This window comes from Moschus berezovskii, chromosome 1, assembly GCF_049115385.1.
Source record: "Moschus berezovskii isolate FMDL1 chromosome 1, NW_MosBer_1.0, whole genome shotgun sequence".
Lineage (NCBI taxonomy): Eukaryota > Metazoa > Chordata > Mammalia > Artiodactyla > Moschidae > Moschus > Moschus berezovskii.
In genome coordinates, this window is record NC_142460.1 from 119,981,042 (window position 1) to 119,996,180 (window position 15,139).

Below are 15,139 nucleotides of genomic sequence, written 5' to 3' on the forward strand. Positions count from 1 at the left end.
ATTACCAAAAAAAAGACCAGAAAAGAGAATGAGTGTGGTATATGAATAAGAGTGAAAAGGACATTAGTGGACTGGGGGGTTGGAGATGCAAAGTCACAGGAAGGTTAGGATGACACTAGGTACAAGATTTAAGAGTCTGTACTTGAAACAGGCCATGAAGAGGCATGGAGCATATTAGAAAAGACTGTTTTGTGTATCATACTACAGTTTACTGTTTTCTTTTGTTTTTCCTCAACTTCCTTCAAGCACACTTCAGAGAATGAGACGGGACTAGTGTCTCTCTGTGGTTTTGCCTGTAGTCAGTCAGGAACCCATGAAGGCTGGTCATCATGAGGTCTCTATGGTTATTATCTGAAGTGGTTTTGAAAAATTTATGCTTCTCTATCTTAGTGCAAAAAGGACACAAAAAGCTTGATATGATTGGGAATAACATATACAACAAAAAGTGACTGTATTGCTAGAACCATCTCCATACTCAAGGTTTTTTTTTTTTTGCTTCTCATATAACAAAGTATCAAGTCTCCTAAAAGGCCAAGAGAAACGTATTAATATTGGCTGCTTATCTCGGAGAGTTGGGCTCAGATTTTATATTAAATTTTAGTGTATGTGCTGCCGAAGCAAGCACTAACATTCAAATAATACTGACAGGTTAATCCTTCATCTTAATTTTTGCTTCATTAAATGGATCATTATTTTGGAGGAGATAGTACAGTGCAGTGGTTAAGAGCATGGACTACACTACAAAGCCAGATGGCTGGATTTAGAATTTTGGCTCGCCACTTACTAGCTTTGTGACTTTGGGTAAGTGATTTAACTTCTTTGTTTGTGCATTTATAGCATCTTCTACTTTTTATACTACGTATAAAAAATAAGTCTATTTTGAGGCAGGTAGGGAAATTCGCACTTGGAGTTCTAATACACAGATGGCTACAAAGGAAAACAGTGATTGCACTGCTGTTACCTAATCCCTGCCCCAACAATGAAATTTTCATTGTTTCTGAAAGGTCCATTAATGACTCCAGTTTTTGGCAGCTAAGAATTTTTTTTTTGGGCTGTGCAGCAGAGCTTATGGGATCTCAGTTCCCCAATCAGGGATCGAACCCCAGGCCCATGGCAGTGAAAGGAGGAGTCTTAACCACTGAACCACCAGGGAATTCCCTGGCAGCTAAGAATTTTAAGAAACATTTAGCAATTTTCAACTTTACAGCTTTAGAAGACAGACTGAAATTTTTTTTTTCATAGTGTTTTTTAAGAGGGTTCTCATGTGGCTTCTGCTTCCCAGGTGGCTCAATGGTAAAGAACCCGCCTGCCAATGCAGGAGACTCAGTGATCCCTTGGTCAGGAAGATTCCCTGGAGAAGGAAATAGAAACCCACTTCACTATTCTTGCCTGGAAAATTCCACGAACAGAAGGAGCCTAACAGGCTACAGTCCTTGGGGTCACAAAAACTAAGACACAACTCAGTGACTGAGGACTTAAAATGTGGCTGCCACTTTAAATGCCATTAGTCAATATATTAGTAAATGCTATGTGTATCTCCCTACTAAATATGTAAGATAATCTAAAATGTCAAATTCCCACCAATTATAAAATTCACTGTCACAGAAACAATCTGATTTACTAACATCTTAATAAACATGTTCAAGTAGTAAATAAACCAAGGGGAAAAACTGGGGTGGGGGGGGAGAGAAAACACAAAACCAGCATACTTCTTTCCAAGAGAAAAGTGATTTTTTTGGGGGGGCCCCCACATCATGTGGTATGAGGGATCTGAGATTCCTGACCAGGGATCGAAGTGGCCCCTGCAGTGGAAACACAGAGTCCTAACCACTGGACTCCCAGAAAATGGATCTTTTTTTACACCATTCACCATGAAACATTTTTCCCGAAGAAGAAGTACCTATAAAAAACATGAATATGTTACTGAACTGTCTATACTTCATCTTGGAATCAAGAAAAGATAGATGTCATAGGTGCCTTGATTTCACAAGGAATACAATAGCAATCACAAACAAACAGAACAGTGTACCTGGCTAATGGCTCAGTGGGTAGACACACAAACAACAGGGACAACAGGTCAATTAGGAAGTCCCTGGCGAAGTTTTGGAAAAGACTCCCCACCTGTTTTCACTAGAAAAGAAAGAACTTCTATGTTCACGATAGGCACTGGTGTATGCTTTTTATTGCTGATCCCTCAGTTCAGTCAGCCTGCAAATGTACAAATTTAAAACAGAACACAAATAAAAACTATAAAAATATGATGGTCTAACTCCAAATAAATGCATTTCCTGAGGTACTGAAGATATCCAAGTTCCATGTAAAAGTCATGCTTGAGCTATGTTGTAATAGAACTAAACGATGAAAACAGGGAAGGAGCTTTAGGACCATGGAGACTGTTTTTAAATTACTATTCACATTATCCTTCACTAAGAAATAAAGAGTACCTGTTGCAGTAGTCAACCACAGACTCCCTTGTTGTAAATAAAGCTTCCTCTCCTTTCTTGGCCTTTGCCCACTTTGAATCCAAGAGGCAATCCACTGCTTTAGAAGCTAAAGAAGAAATTAATTATTTTAAATTTAGTATACAGTGGAACTTGAGTCTATCTAAATAATACTCTTTAAGGCAAATTTTAGCATGCCAACATGCGAAAATAAAACCAAGTTCAACAGAAAATTTAAGTCTGACACAATCATGACAAATAGCTCAATTTGTGAAACATACTGATAAGCAGCTTTTTAAAGTAATGCTGTGAAATAAATGATAAATTAAAAATATTAACTCAAGCAATATAAAATAATGAGAAAATGTTCTTTAAAAAGTTCAAACCAAATGCAAATATCATTCTTATCAAATAATCAAAATACAGGACAAACCAAAAATCGTCCTCTACCACAGTAAGAGAAATTCTGTCTCCAAGCTTTACCCACCAAGGAATAAGTTCTGTGAACAATCTACTGTATCAATAGAAAAAGCTAAAAAGATGAGATCTGAAAAGAACAGCGTGTCTATTTTTCAAACTTTTAATGACTAGCAAAATCATTAATCATAGCACTAAAGAGAATATAAAGGAATTTCTTCTCGATAATTGCAATTCAGTCTTAACTGATCAGACAGGCAAACTCAACAACTATTGACTTATAAGTTATGGGGTAATACTACAGATGATATTATCTTATAATGAAATTGTTCTGATTATATGAAGAACAAAAGCTCCCAACTTGGTTCCAACAGACTGGTTTCACACTGAATTCTATGCTGGAGTTAAAAGTAAAAAGTATCATTAAGTACATGTACTATCTGATTAAAAATTAGTACTGAAAATGAATCTTATTCTATTATAAAAATATCTCAAATGTCATTAAAAAGTACTTTATTTTTACTATTGAGATTTTTAATCATGAAAGGAAAGAATAGGATAATCATGTGCCATATGCCCCTCACCTAGCTTCACCATTCATTCTTGCAAAGCACTTTAAAACATCTGCCTATCCCCAAATTATTTATCTGTATAAAATATGTATATTAACATAAATTAAAATATGAAATCCTACCAATAAAATAATCAACCCGGTGACCCATCATATTGGTGGACTTTGTTGGACAGTTGAATCGAAGAAACTTGGCTACAGCCTTCTCTTCTTTAGACGGTTCACCAACTTCCTGCAAAGTAACAATATTCAATTTAATGTAATCATTTACTTGTGACATTCATACACTGAAGAATAAATTACAGATCTTTTCTGAAAATCTTTTAAAGTGTACTACAGGTCTTTCTTTCAAGCTTTTTCTAGAGCAGACCTGGTAATCTAAACAAAAGACAGAATGGAGATTTAAAAAATTACACATCTTTCAAATAAAAGTTGACAGGGCCCAAAGTTGCTTGTTTCTTGGCCTCAGCTACAAGGCATTTGAGTTGTTTTTCCAGCATGGTAACCACTTTGTACTAGTCCATCTTTACCCTTGCCTGGTCTCTTTTTACAAGCCATAGGACAATTATTCAAAACATTAAGAGGCTGTCAATAGTGAGTGGCCAAACGTCAAAGTAAGTAGAAACAGGTGCCATAAATAAATGTTAAGTAACAGCCAAAGTTATGTACCCTAAACAAAAGACTAGAGATCACAGGAGGAGTTCTCAAATTAACCAAAGGTAGCTGTCCCAGTGTGGTCCCAGATACAAGATACTACTTGATATGCTGAAGATTTGTATTCCCTTTCCTTTTAGGGTTACTAATTCTAGATACTGTTGGGGAATCCTTTCTCACCTTGCCTTTCTTCTTCCTTTCTGAACAGAGGTAAAGTAAAAATAAAAATGCAATAGACAAGTAAGTTATAATCTCATTTAAAACTGACTGGGCTTCCCTGGTGGCTCAGCTGGTAAAGAATCCACCTGCAATGTAGAAGACCTAGGTTGGATCCCTGGGTTGGGAAGATCCCCTGGAGAAGAGAATGGCCAGCCACTCCAGTATTCTGGCCTGGAGAATTCCATGGACTGTACAGTCCAGGGGGTCACAAATGTTGGACATGGCTGAGTGACTTTCACTTTAAGAACTGATTACTGGAAGTGAACAAAGAGTTTTGAAAAGGATCCTTCCCTGTTTTCTAAAATTTTCCCATTCCTTCTTCCAAATTTTCTACCACTTCATTGTTTATCATTTCCCATCTTGCTTTTATTTCCTTACCTTCTGAACAGTAGTTAAAAGCAGTGTACTTATTCTCCCCGCTCATATACTGAAGAAAATGAGAGCAATTTATATTTGTATATATATATGTTTTTACTTTCAGAAGTTGTCTGACTGCTGTAAGTTACTAATATCAAAATAAAAGCACTGTCTTCACATTTTTAAGCATAATACATAAAGAACTCAAGCAATATTTCTAGCAACGTATAATTTAAATGTGAATGATTTCATGAAGGTCTATTTCTTAAAATGAATAAAGTGCCAAATAATAGTGAAGAATGAAGTGCCAAGAATCTAGACTGCTGAGAACAAATAATGCTAAAGACAGTTATCTTTTAGGCAAGACATTCTAATAATACAAAACAGGAAAAATAAACCATCTAAATCTTTATTTTATATTGTACTATATTTTATTTACAGTGTTGTGTTTGTTTCAGGTGTAGAGCAAAGTGATACAGTCATATATATATATATATGAATTAACAGAAGCAGTTCCCATCTTTTGATGGGGTGCTCATGGTTTATAACACTATTTTGAGAGAGGGATAACTTAGGTATGGCATTGGGGTTTTTTTCTTTTTGCAGCTTGAGGCAGTTGTAAAATAACTTAATGTAGCTTTTTGCAACTGTGTATGGAGAAGGAAATGGCAACCCACTCCAGTGTTCTTGCCTGGAGAATCCCAGGGACGGGGGAGCCTGGTGGGCTGCCATCTATGGGGTCGCACAGAGTCGGTCACGACTGAAGCGACTTAGCAGCAGCAGCAGCATTCTATAGTATTTTTTCATTTGGTGAAATTTTAACTGTTAATGTTTTTGGCATTGTGCTTTGTATCATTTATTAAATAAAAATTAAAAAAAAAAGAAAAAAAATCATCTGTATTTACGTCAGTTTTTTGACAAATTTCAAATAAGTCTGAATTCAGTTACGTCTGCGGAAAATAAGGGACAACTAACAATGCCTCAGCTTTAACTTTATCCTAAAGAGGAGTAATTTGTGAGATGAAGTGAAAATCTGTGCCCTTTTTGTTGGGTCACCAGGCAGCTACTTCTCGGATTTCTTCCTTTGCATTTCCCAACTTCTCTGCTTCAAACAGCCAATTAACAGTGCATGATTTTTATACTCTCATACTACCGCATTTGTGGGTTACTATTTGTGACAATAAAAATTAGAAGCCCACGCATTGTAAATCAACTATATTCCAATATAAAATAAAAATTAAAAAAAAGAGAAAAACTAAAAACCCAAACCATTCAATCCAAATGAAGACTATAATAAAAACCAAATATTTATAAGAATAAAAGACTTTCAGCTTTATATATAAAAACAAGTATCACAGAAAATAGAATCTCAAAAAACTGTAAATTCTGAAAACTTTAACACTACCAAGTTCACCACCATCTACAGTGTTCATAATTATTTAATCTGGGGTCCAGTCCACTCTAGTATCCTTGAGAATTCCATGGACTACACAGTCCATGGGGTCGCAAAGAGTTGGACAAGACTGAGCAACTTTCACTTTCACAAAATATAGTTCTCATAAGCTAAAAAGTATTCTATATTTTGGTTTTTGAAATCACACTAAAAATACATTAGTATATGTAAAATGATAGCATTTAATTATGCCTGAGTAACACTGAATTTCTAGAAGCCTCATCTATTAGTAAACAATATCCTGTATGTTAATGTACAGCCAAAAATGTCATAATATATAAATAGCTGGAAATAATGAGATAGTATAATTGGCTTTATAGAGACCAATTCTATTTTATAATCACACCCATATATGTTTAATTTTTCCCTCAGTTAATACATCTGTTGTCAATCTAAAGATTTATCCAATTGACTGATAAGTTGTTACTGGGATATGCCTGATGGAGAAGTCGTGATAAACGTAAATTGTTCAAACATATACTTACTGAGTTGTTTATCCTAAAATACCATTGGGTGCTACAGTTAATACCAAAAATTTGTTAAGGCAGAATACCTACATTATGTTACAACTATCCAAAACAACAACTGTTATTTTTCAAACTAAGTGGTAGAAAAAATATTTTAGAAGAACAAAATGGGAGCTATTTTTCCCTCCTGGAAGAGGGACCTAGATTCTGAAAAATGAACAGTTTAGGATAAGCTGAATGAATAGTATAAAAATACTGTGGCTGAAAATGAGCATAAAATTTGGTTTCACTGGAGACAAGTTAGAAAGCATTGTGAGGCTAAGGAGGTGTAAGTATAATAGGGCTAAATAGTATTCAAAGCATTCTGAGAAATTTCAAATTTACCCTATAAGTCACAGAAAGTTTTTGACTAGGAGGAGGACATAATGAGAAAAAAATGACTGAGACACTATTTTGGAGCCTACATGTAGAATGAACTGGGGAACAAATGCATAAGGCAGGGAAACTAGTTAGTATTCAAGTAAGATGTGATGTGATACCCTGGACTAAGAAGGATCTTGATATTTGAAACATTTCAAATGTAGAACAGATAGGAAGGACTCAATGATAAAGGATGAATGAAATTACTTAGTAAAAGATGTCAAATTTCTAGTCTGATCAACTAAAAGAACAATTTTTCAATAACAGAATTTCGGGATGAAGGTTATTCTGGGGAGGAAACCATCACATCAACCTTAGGCATGACAAGTCTACACTCATACTAACACTCAAACCATTAATATTAATGGTAACAAGGTACCAATCTACTGACTGTTGATACAGGTATTACATGTAAAATATAAGGATACAAAAGAAACTGAAAAGTTCACTCTATTATTATACAGTAAGGAATCTGATTCTACATGAATCCACAACAGTTTAAAAACCTCATCTTAACCAATTAACTTCAAGTTCAACAAGCTCTTTTCCACAACTGCAAAAACACACTCAAGTATTCTATCTTCTTTCCCTTCCCCTCCTTGGTAAAGGCACTACTAAGCATGAATAAACAGAAAAGGCCCAGAAAACATGGACGTGGATAATCTCTCTCAACTAGACACAGAGTTCCTTATTCATTGATACTTTCTTAAAGTATCAGTAACTTCCCTAAAACATCTGACTAGAATTCTTAACAAGATATTTGTACAAGAGAACTGATATCTTCCTATCTTCCTTGCTCCTCCTTCAAGTTCAAATCCTTAAAAAACTTTTATTATCTTCTGTGAAATATGACATGTTCACATATAACTTATACATATTGTAGGCTGCCTCTAAGAGTTTAGGATTTGTGCCATCTGCTGGGGCTTTGAAGCCAGAAAGATTGTTATTGAAGCATACCAAGATTACGTGACTTGGAAAGCTAGTAATACAGAAGACCCTGCCATGGAATCTTTATTCTCACTGCTCCCCTGCTGCAGGCTAATCCTCTTCCTGTCTATACATACATTAGACTATAGTTACTCCCCTCTTTGTTCCCTTTGGATGTGAATAAATCTTCAGAATATTTTCTTAACTTTTCTAGAAACCTAATGACAAAATTGAAGGTCTTTTGGGAACAGCATCACCTACTAAAAGAGAAACCAGTTTCAGTTCATGAATGAGCCCAAACATCTTAGAATGAGCAAGCAAAGAACCAATACATTTTGAGGGTGGACTGCCAATCCAAACACCAAGATGCCAGCAGTTGCAACTCACAGTCCAAAATTTAAAAAATGGAAAGTTAGGGTAGAACTTTCTTTTTAAATTATTTAACAAATACTATTTTTTATTTCAGAATACATCAACATTAAAAAATACTACAATGAAACTGGGGTTACCATTTCTAGCTATATATTATTTTAGCTGGTATTTAAGGTAACCTTTTTGAGGAAAAAAAAATAGATCAAGAGTCAGTAAGCCACGGGCTTCAATCTTACAGAATTTTTGACTCAGAATTTCTGTCCCCTCATTCTCCTACCCTCAAAATGATGAAAATTTTTTTAAATCAACTTATTCAACAGAAATAATCTTAGGTAATAAATAAACTTGTTGAATAAATTGAGCAAAAGAAATAGATTAGGGCACCAATTGTCAATTTGTATTTTTATACAAGCAGTATTGTTTCAGACGGTAAAGAATTTGCCTGCTATGTGGGAGACCAGGGTTCCATCCCTAGATCAGGAAGATCCCTTGGAGAAGGGAATAGCTACCCACTCCAGTATTTTCGTCTGGAGAATCCCAGGGACAGAGGAACCTGGTGGGCTACAGCCCATGGGGTCGCACAGTCAGACACGACTGAGTGACAAACACTTTCACAAGCAGTGTAAAATATTTGTGAAAATGCAAATAGGTTTCAAGTTAAAATCTGAAAGCCAGAGGTGACCTTAGATAAATCATTTGCTTAAAGTCACATAGTAGCTTAAAGGATGAGGGATAATGGTAGTATAGTAGTGGCTACTGAGGTTTTCAAAAAACCCAATTTGAAAATCCTTTTCAACTCTGAAATTTGATGGTACTAGGATTTTAAGCCAACCTTTCTAATAAACAGCATTTTGTTAACCTATAAGCACTTATTGTATGTTCCTGAACTTACATGGTTGCATATCTTAGAAAACTAACAATTATTTGTTTTCAAATATTTTATTAATTTGAATTGAGATCACTCTCACTTGGGAATCTCAAACAAGAAAACCTCCCAATGTAATATCAATGAACAAGTAGCTCATTTTTGGTTTTCACTGGCCAGTAAAGTGAGTCCAAGAAGGAAATGTGACAAAATAGTCTTCTTGCTTCCAACTTTGATGGAATACCAGAAATCTAAAATTAGGCTATCCCAGAAAAAGCATACAAATTAACTACTTTTTAAAATCCTGAACTTACATGTAGCAATCCTTTTCCCCCAACATACAAATTACAATTCAAGGTCCCTAATTCTATTATATATAAAAATCTTTTGTAAACATGAAACATCAAGTAACAAACAACAGGAAACCGAGTTGGTATCACAAAACTTTTTATCCAAAAGTCTTACAATAGGATTTTTTCTGTAACTTCAACTGTAAACATGGCTACTACATTTGATCTTTTTGTCTAAAGTAACGCCAACATTACAGTTTCTGATTCCCTGAAGGGAAAAAAAGGGAGACTGATAAGCTACTGTATATTTGTATTAATTTGTTGAGACTGCATAGTAGTACTCCAAGTAGCACACCCAAAAGCTCTACAACATTCCTTCCACACAGCAGAGCTATATAGAAAAGTTGGAGAATTTGAGAAATGTCATTTATTTTCACTTAGCAGTATAACAACTTGGTTTTTAAAAATCAGATCCTCACATACTTAGCTAATCCACAATTAAACAATAGTAAGTAAAAAAATTTTTTGGCACTCACAAGTCAAAGGTTTATTTACTGAATAGGCAACTGTTAATCTTTCTTCAGCATATCAGAGTGCTTAGCAAAAGCCAAAAAAATTTTCCTAAATCCTTCATCCTTGGGGAGGTGAAAAAAAAGGAGTTATGTGCCAAATACTATTTTCATAGCTTTTATAACCTTTAATAACAAGTCATCCACTCACCTATTTTTTCCACCACAACCCAAAGATGATCCCTTTTCAAGGTAAATATTCCTTCTAATGGATTTGGAAAAAGAGGAAAAAAGCTAAGCAATTTGATCAAAGTTACACAGCTAATAATTACTGACACTGGGGGACAAACAGGCACAGCATGGCTCGAGTTTTAGCTCCCAGTCACTACCACTGCTATATCACTTTTTAATCTATCTTTTTGCTTAATATGAGACCACAATGGAAATACAGCAGCTATCTAAAGTAAATTAGGATCACCTTTGTGACCACAGTAAAGAACAGTTGAAATTTAAAAAAAAAAAGTTTATTTAGGGCCATAAAATGTACCATATGTGTAAACATAACAAAGTCATTAAGTACTAATTTGACTTCAACACAAATTCTAATAAAAATATTATATATCCACAACTGACCAATAACATTAAATCTTGAAAGACTAGGAATAGTATAATTATAAACTTCTTTCACAATAAACTTAAACCTTGGTTTTATGACCTGTCTGAACTTGGGGGAGGGGGCAGGATTTGTCTCTTTCTGGTCCCCTTCTGTACTCTATCTGAAACTACTTTCTTATTTCTGCCCGATTCCAAAATTCCAGATTTACTGATCACTGGCATCTTTTTTTCCCCTAATACTTCAGACTTTTAAGGATAATTTTAACTTGCATACTTAAATCACCCGTGGTGTAAGTTAAGTGATAAACTTTTTTTAAATGGGGAAATAAAATATCAGACAGAAAGCCATTCTGGGCAATGAAATAGTAAGGAATAGAAAGGAAATGAGTGTAACAATTTGGGATTAGCATATTAATAATTCACAACATGCCAAATTTATGATGACATATGAAGGTTTCTAGGCACATAAACAAGGAGACAAACATCCTGAGCCTCAGATGTTCCACATGTTTAATCCTCTCAGCAGAGAGCAGGAACAACAGGGGTAAATTGTAGGGAACAAATACACAGATGACAGGCCTGTGGAATGAGGGAGGGATGCCATGTAGGTTATGAGGATGACACACTGCCATGTCCAAGGCTCCTGGGCGCGACCCGCTCGTTGCAGTACCGAGAGTTTTGTTTGTTTACACTGTGTCGCTGAAAGAAAGCCACAAAGCTTCAACTGAACTCTTACGTTAATAATAAAAAGGAGAAAGGAGGGTACAAGCAAACGAACACCTGGATACGCAGTTCGCCGCCTGGGCCTCGGGGCAGCTGACCAAATCCCGCTCACTCCCACCTCCTACGGTCCTTCTATCCGCGCACAAAGAACGGGTAGCTTTGGGTCAGTCCTCCGCGTTCTTCTACCCTAGTTACCGTGGCCTCAATTTCGGGACAGCTAAGGCGAAAAGATGGGGTGAAGGGAGGGCAGGAGCTCGGGAGGGTCGATGTCTGCGCTCGGAGGGCGCTGACCGCCCAGCACAGGCCCAGGCCGGCGCCTCCACCGGAACCGTGAACTGACGACCGCGCCTCCACGGCCAATTCCGAGCGCAGCGCCTTCTGCCTTCCGCCGCAGCCCCAGCACCTCCGCCTGTCTCCGCCGTCTCCAACGCCGCCCTTCCTCAGGCCCCTCACAACGACGCAGCCCACAACCTGCGGCCTCGCGGTGGAACCCCACCCCACCTCGTCCTCGATTTCGTTCGCCCTTCCCGGGAGATTTCCCAGCATCGTCCACTTCTTAGCGCCCTAAAGCCCCCTACCCAAGGGTTCGGCTTTGCTACCTGAATCCGCTTCTTGTGTCGCCTGCGTTCCGCCATGTTGGCCGCTCCGCCCGGTTCCCTCTGACGTGGAGCGAGGCGGGGGCGGTGGAAACCTCGCGAGAGCGCGCCGCGGGACCCGTTATGTAACCTGGCGGCTGGCGCTGGGGAAGGAGGGGAGCTGGCGAGTGACCCGCGTCGGCCACTCCGACCCTGGATATGCTTTTTCTCCCCTCTTTCCTCGGCTCCTTTTTTTGCGGGAACTGGAAATCGCTGGGACCAGAAGGAAGTTAATAAGTGGATCAAAGAGCTGGAGGATTGGAAAGAGTCCTCTTGACTAGACATGTGACTCACCTGGGAAGCTGCTAAAATACAGATTCCGGGGCCCCACCCCCTCGGAGTCAGTAGGTTTGGGGTGGAGCTTCCCCCCTAGGATTTTCTGGGACCTGTGGAATTCTAGACAGTTTTTTACTATGATACTTTCTTTCTTGCCAGTGAGCCCTGCCCTATCCATTCCCCATTGTAAATTCTACTAATCCCATTTTGAAGATGGGAAAACTGAGACAGCGGAGGTGCAGCGATATGAACTGGTTTATCTAAGGCTCCACAGTTAGTAAACGGCACATCCTAGACTGAAGCCCAGTTATCTTTCCCCATACAATGTAGAGAGTAGTTGGGCTCATCTGACACAAACTTTGGCTTCCGCATTCCATTTTCCGCGTTGCTTCTCAAAACGCGCTTTTAGAATCCAAGAGTCAGAACTTAGGGAGGTACGAGGAACTAATAAGATAAACAGAGAACATCTAAGAAGTTGAAATTAAGAAGACCGCAGAGTATCTGGGAGACTAGTTATAACTATTGTTATTTTGAGTGAGTGAGTTCAGTTGCTCAGTCGTGTCTGACTCTTTGCGACCCCCATGGACTGCAGCAGGCCAGGCTCCCCTGTCCATCACCCACTCCCGGAGCTTACTCAGACTCATGTCCATTCAGTCGGTGATGCCCCAACCATCTCATCTCTGTCCTCCCCTTCTCCACCTGCCTTCAATCTTTCCCAGCATCGGGGTCTTTTCAAATGAATCAGTTCTTCGCATCAGGTGGCCAAAGTATTGAGTTTCAACTTCAGCATCCAGTCCTTCCAATGAATATTCAGTACTGATTTCCTTTAGGATGGACTGGTTGGATCTCCTTGCAGTCCAAGGGACTCTCAAGAGTCTTCTCCAACACCACAGTTCAAAAGCATCAGTTCTGCGATGCTCAGTTTTCTTTGTAGTCCAACTCTCACATCCATACATGACTACTGGAAAAACCATAGCTTTGACTAGACGGGTCTTTGTTGGCAAAGTATTATCTCTGCTTTTTAATACGCTGTCTAGGCTGGTCATTGCTTGTCTTCCAAGGAGCAAGTGTCTTAATTTCATGGCTGCAGTCACCATCTGCAGTGATTTTAGAGCCCCGCTTCAAAATAAAGTCTGTTACTATTTCCATTGTTTCCCCTTCTGTTTGCCATGAGGTGATGGGACCGGATGCCATGACCTTAGTTTTCTGAATGTTGAGTTTTAAGTTAGCTTTTTCACTTTCATCAAGAGGCTCTTTATTTCTTCTTCGCTTTCTTCCGAAAGGGTGGTGTCATCATTGTTTATTTTAGAGTTGCCCAGATAAAGAGAATGGGCTTAAATTGCTAGTGTTTCTAGATAGAAATTCTCATGACGTTAATGGAGGTTTTAAAGCATTTTAAATAGTAGAAAATTGGAAAAATGTAGAAAACCAAGATGAAGGAAATAAAAATCCCTAACGCTACCACTCAAAAATCTGTTATCATTTTAGTTTATTTTCTTCTAGTATTTATTTATACTTTGTGTGTACTTATATTTATATATTTCTCCCTTTCCTCCAATTGAGATCATGTTGCATAATATGCCTTTCTCACTTAATGTTATGTTGAACATATATCATTAAAAAATTCTCTGCTTACCATAGTATGTATGTAATCTAATAGCAATTAAATAGGCAATTAAGGTGAATAGTGGCATCTTGATGCCTATTCTTTTATAAAATAAGATAGCTGAAGTTCATTTTTGAACTATGAAATTCTGCACTCCAGGAACAGGATCAGCAAGTCCTTTGGTTCGTTTTCCATCTGTAATCTAGAATCAAGGTATGTGTAGTCAGAGAGGGGTGAAGGAAAAAGTGATTCTTACCGATTAACCCAAGACAATGCAATATGAAACGTTTTTGTTTCCTTCAGGCCTCCCCATCCAGAATGAGGGCAGATCTGTTTTATACTGTTGTATTCGGAGAATGGGCTTCCCAGGTGGCTCAGTGATAAAGAATCCACCTGCCAATGCAGGAGACACGAGAGACTCAGGTTCAATCCCTGGGTTGGGAACATTCCCTGGTGTAGGAAATGGCAACCCACTGCAGTTCTTTTGCTTTAAAAATTTCATGGAGCCTGGTGGGCTGCAATCCATGGGGGTCACGAAGATCAAGAGTCAGACCAAGAGTCACCAAGAGTCAACATGCACATATGCATGCATGCATGAGCTTGCATGCATGCATTTGGAGAATACTGGCTCCTTTTCATAGGAAATCTGGTTCATAAACAAAAATATTACTGCATTTAATAGATGTTCAGTGCCTACAGGAGGCAAAATACTAGGTTAGGACTATGATGGGGAATGAAAACCCTTTGTGGAAAATGACTTCCTCTCTAGCTACTGCCCTATCACCTTTTTGTTCAGAAGAGATTTAATTTACTGTCCCCACATTTTCACTGATATTCATCCTTAGACCACAACACTTTGGTTTCTACCTCCACCATCCATTAATAATTCACATCAAATTCAATAGCTATTGTAGCATCATATTAAGGATTTCACAATATTGACTATGCACTTAATTTATGCTCCTTCTTTGGCATTTGTGATATCGGGTTCTTCTTGTTTCTCTTTTGACTCCTCTCTCTTTACCTAGCTTGTCAATGTTCGTGGTCACCATGCTTCCATATTCATCTTCTTCCCTTTTCTCTATACATTCAGGAGATTCTCATTCATGTTAATAGCTTAATTCCAAAATACTGCATAAATGTATATTTCTAACTGTTCTGTATATCTCCAATTAACGGCCAACTAGAAATCACCATTTCCCTGGCAAAATCTGTCCCTTTTACTGTATTTTTAAACTCGTAACTGCATCACTGTTCACTTAATCACTCATGCTAGAAACCTTGAAGGTATCCCAACCGGTCAGTCAACAATCCTGTTGAGT

At 37.8% G+C, this 15,139-nt stretch overlaps 1 protein-coding gene across 1 annotated transcript in view; it reads right to left on the reverse strand.

Moving 5' to 3' along the window:
* Nucleotides 1-12,049, reverse strand: part of SEC62 (SEC62 preprotein translocation factor) — a 28,378-nt gene extending 16,329 nt beyond the window's left edge. The window contains exons 1-3 of the mRNA XM_055410147.2: nucleotides 11,900-12,049; nucleotides 3,553-3,661; nucleotides 2,445-2,550 (exon numbers count right to left, since the gene is read on the reverse strand). Of these exons, the coding sequence (XP_055266122.1) occupies nucleotides 2,445-2,550; nucleotides 3,553-3,661; nucleotides 11,900-11,935 (251 nt within the window). The 5' untranslated portion in view covers nucleotides 11,936-12,049. The remainder of the gene's footprint in view (nucleotides 1-2,444; nucleotides 2,551-3,552; nucleotides 3,662-11,899) is intronic.
* Nucleotides 12,050-15,139: the final 3,090 nt, after the last annotated feature.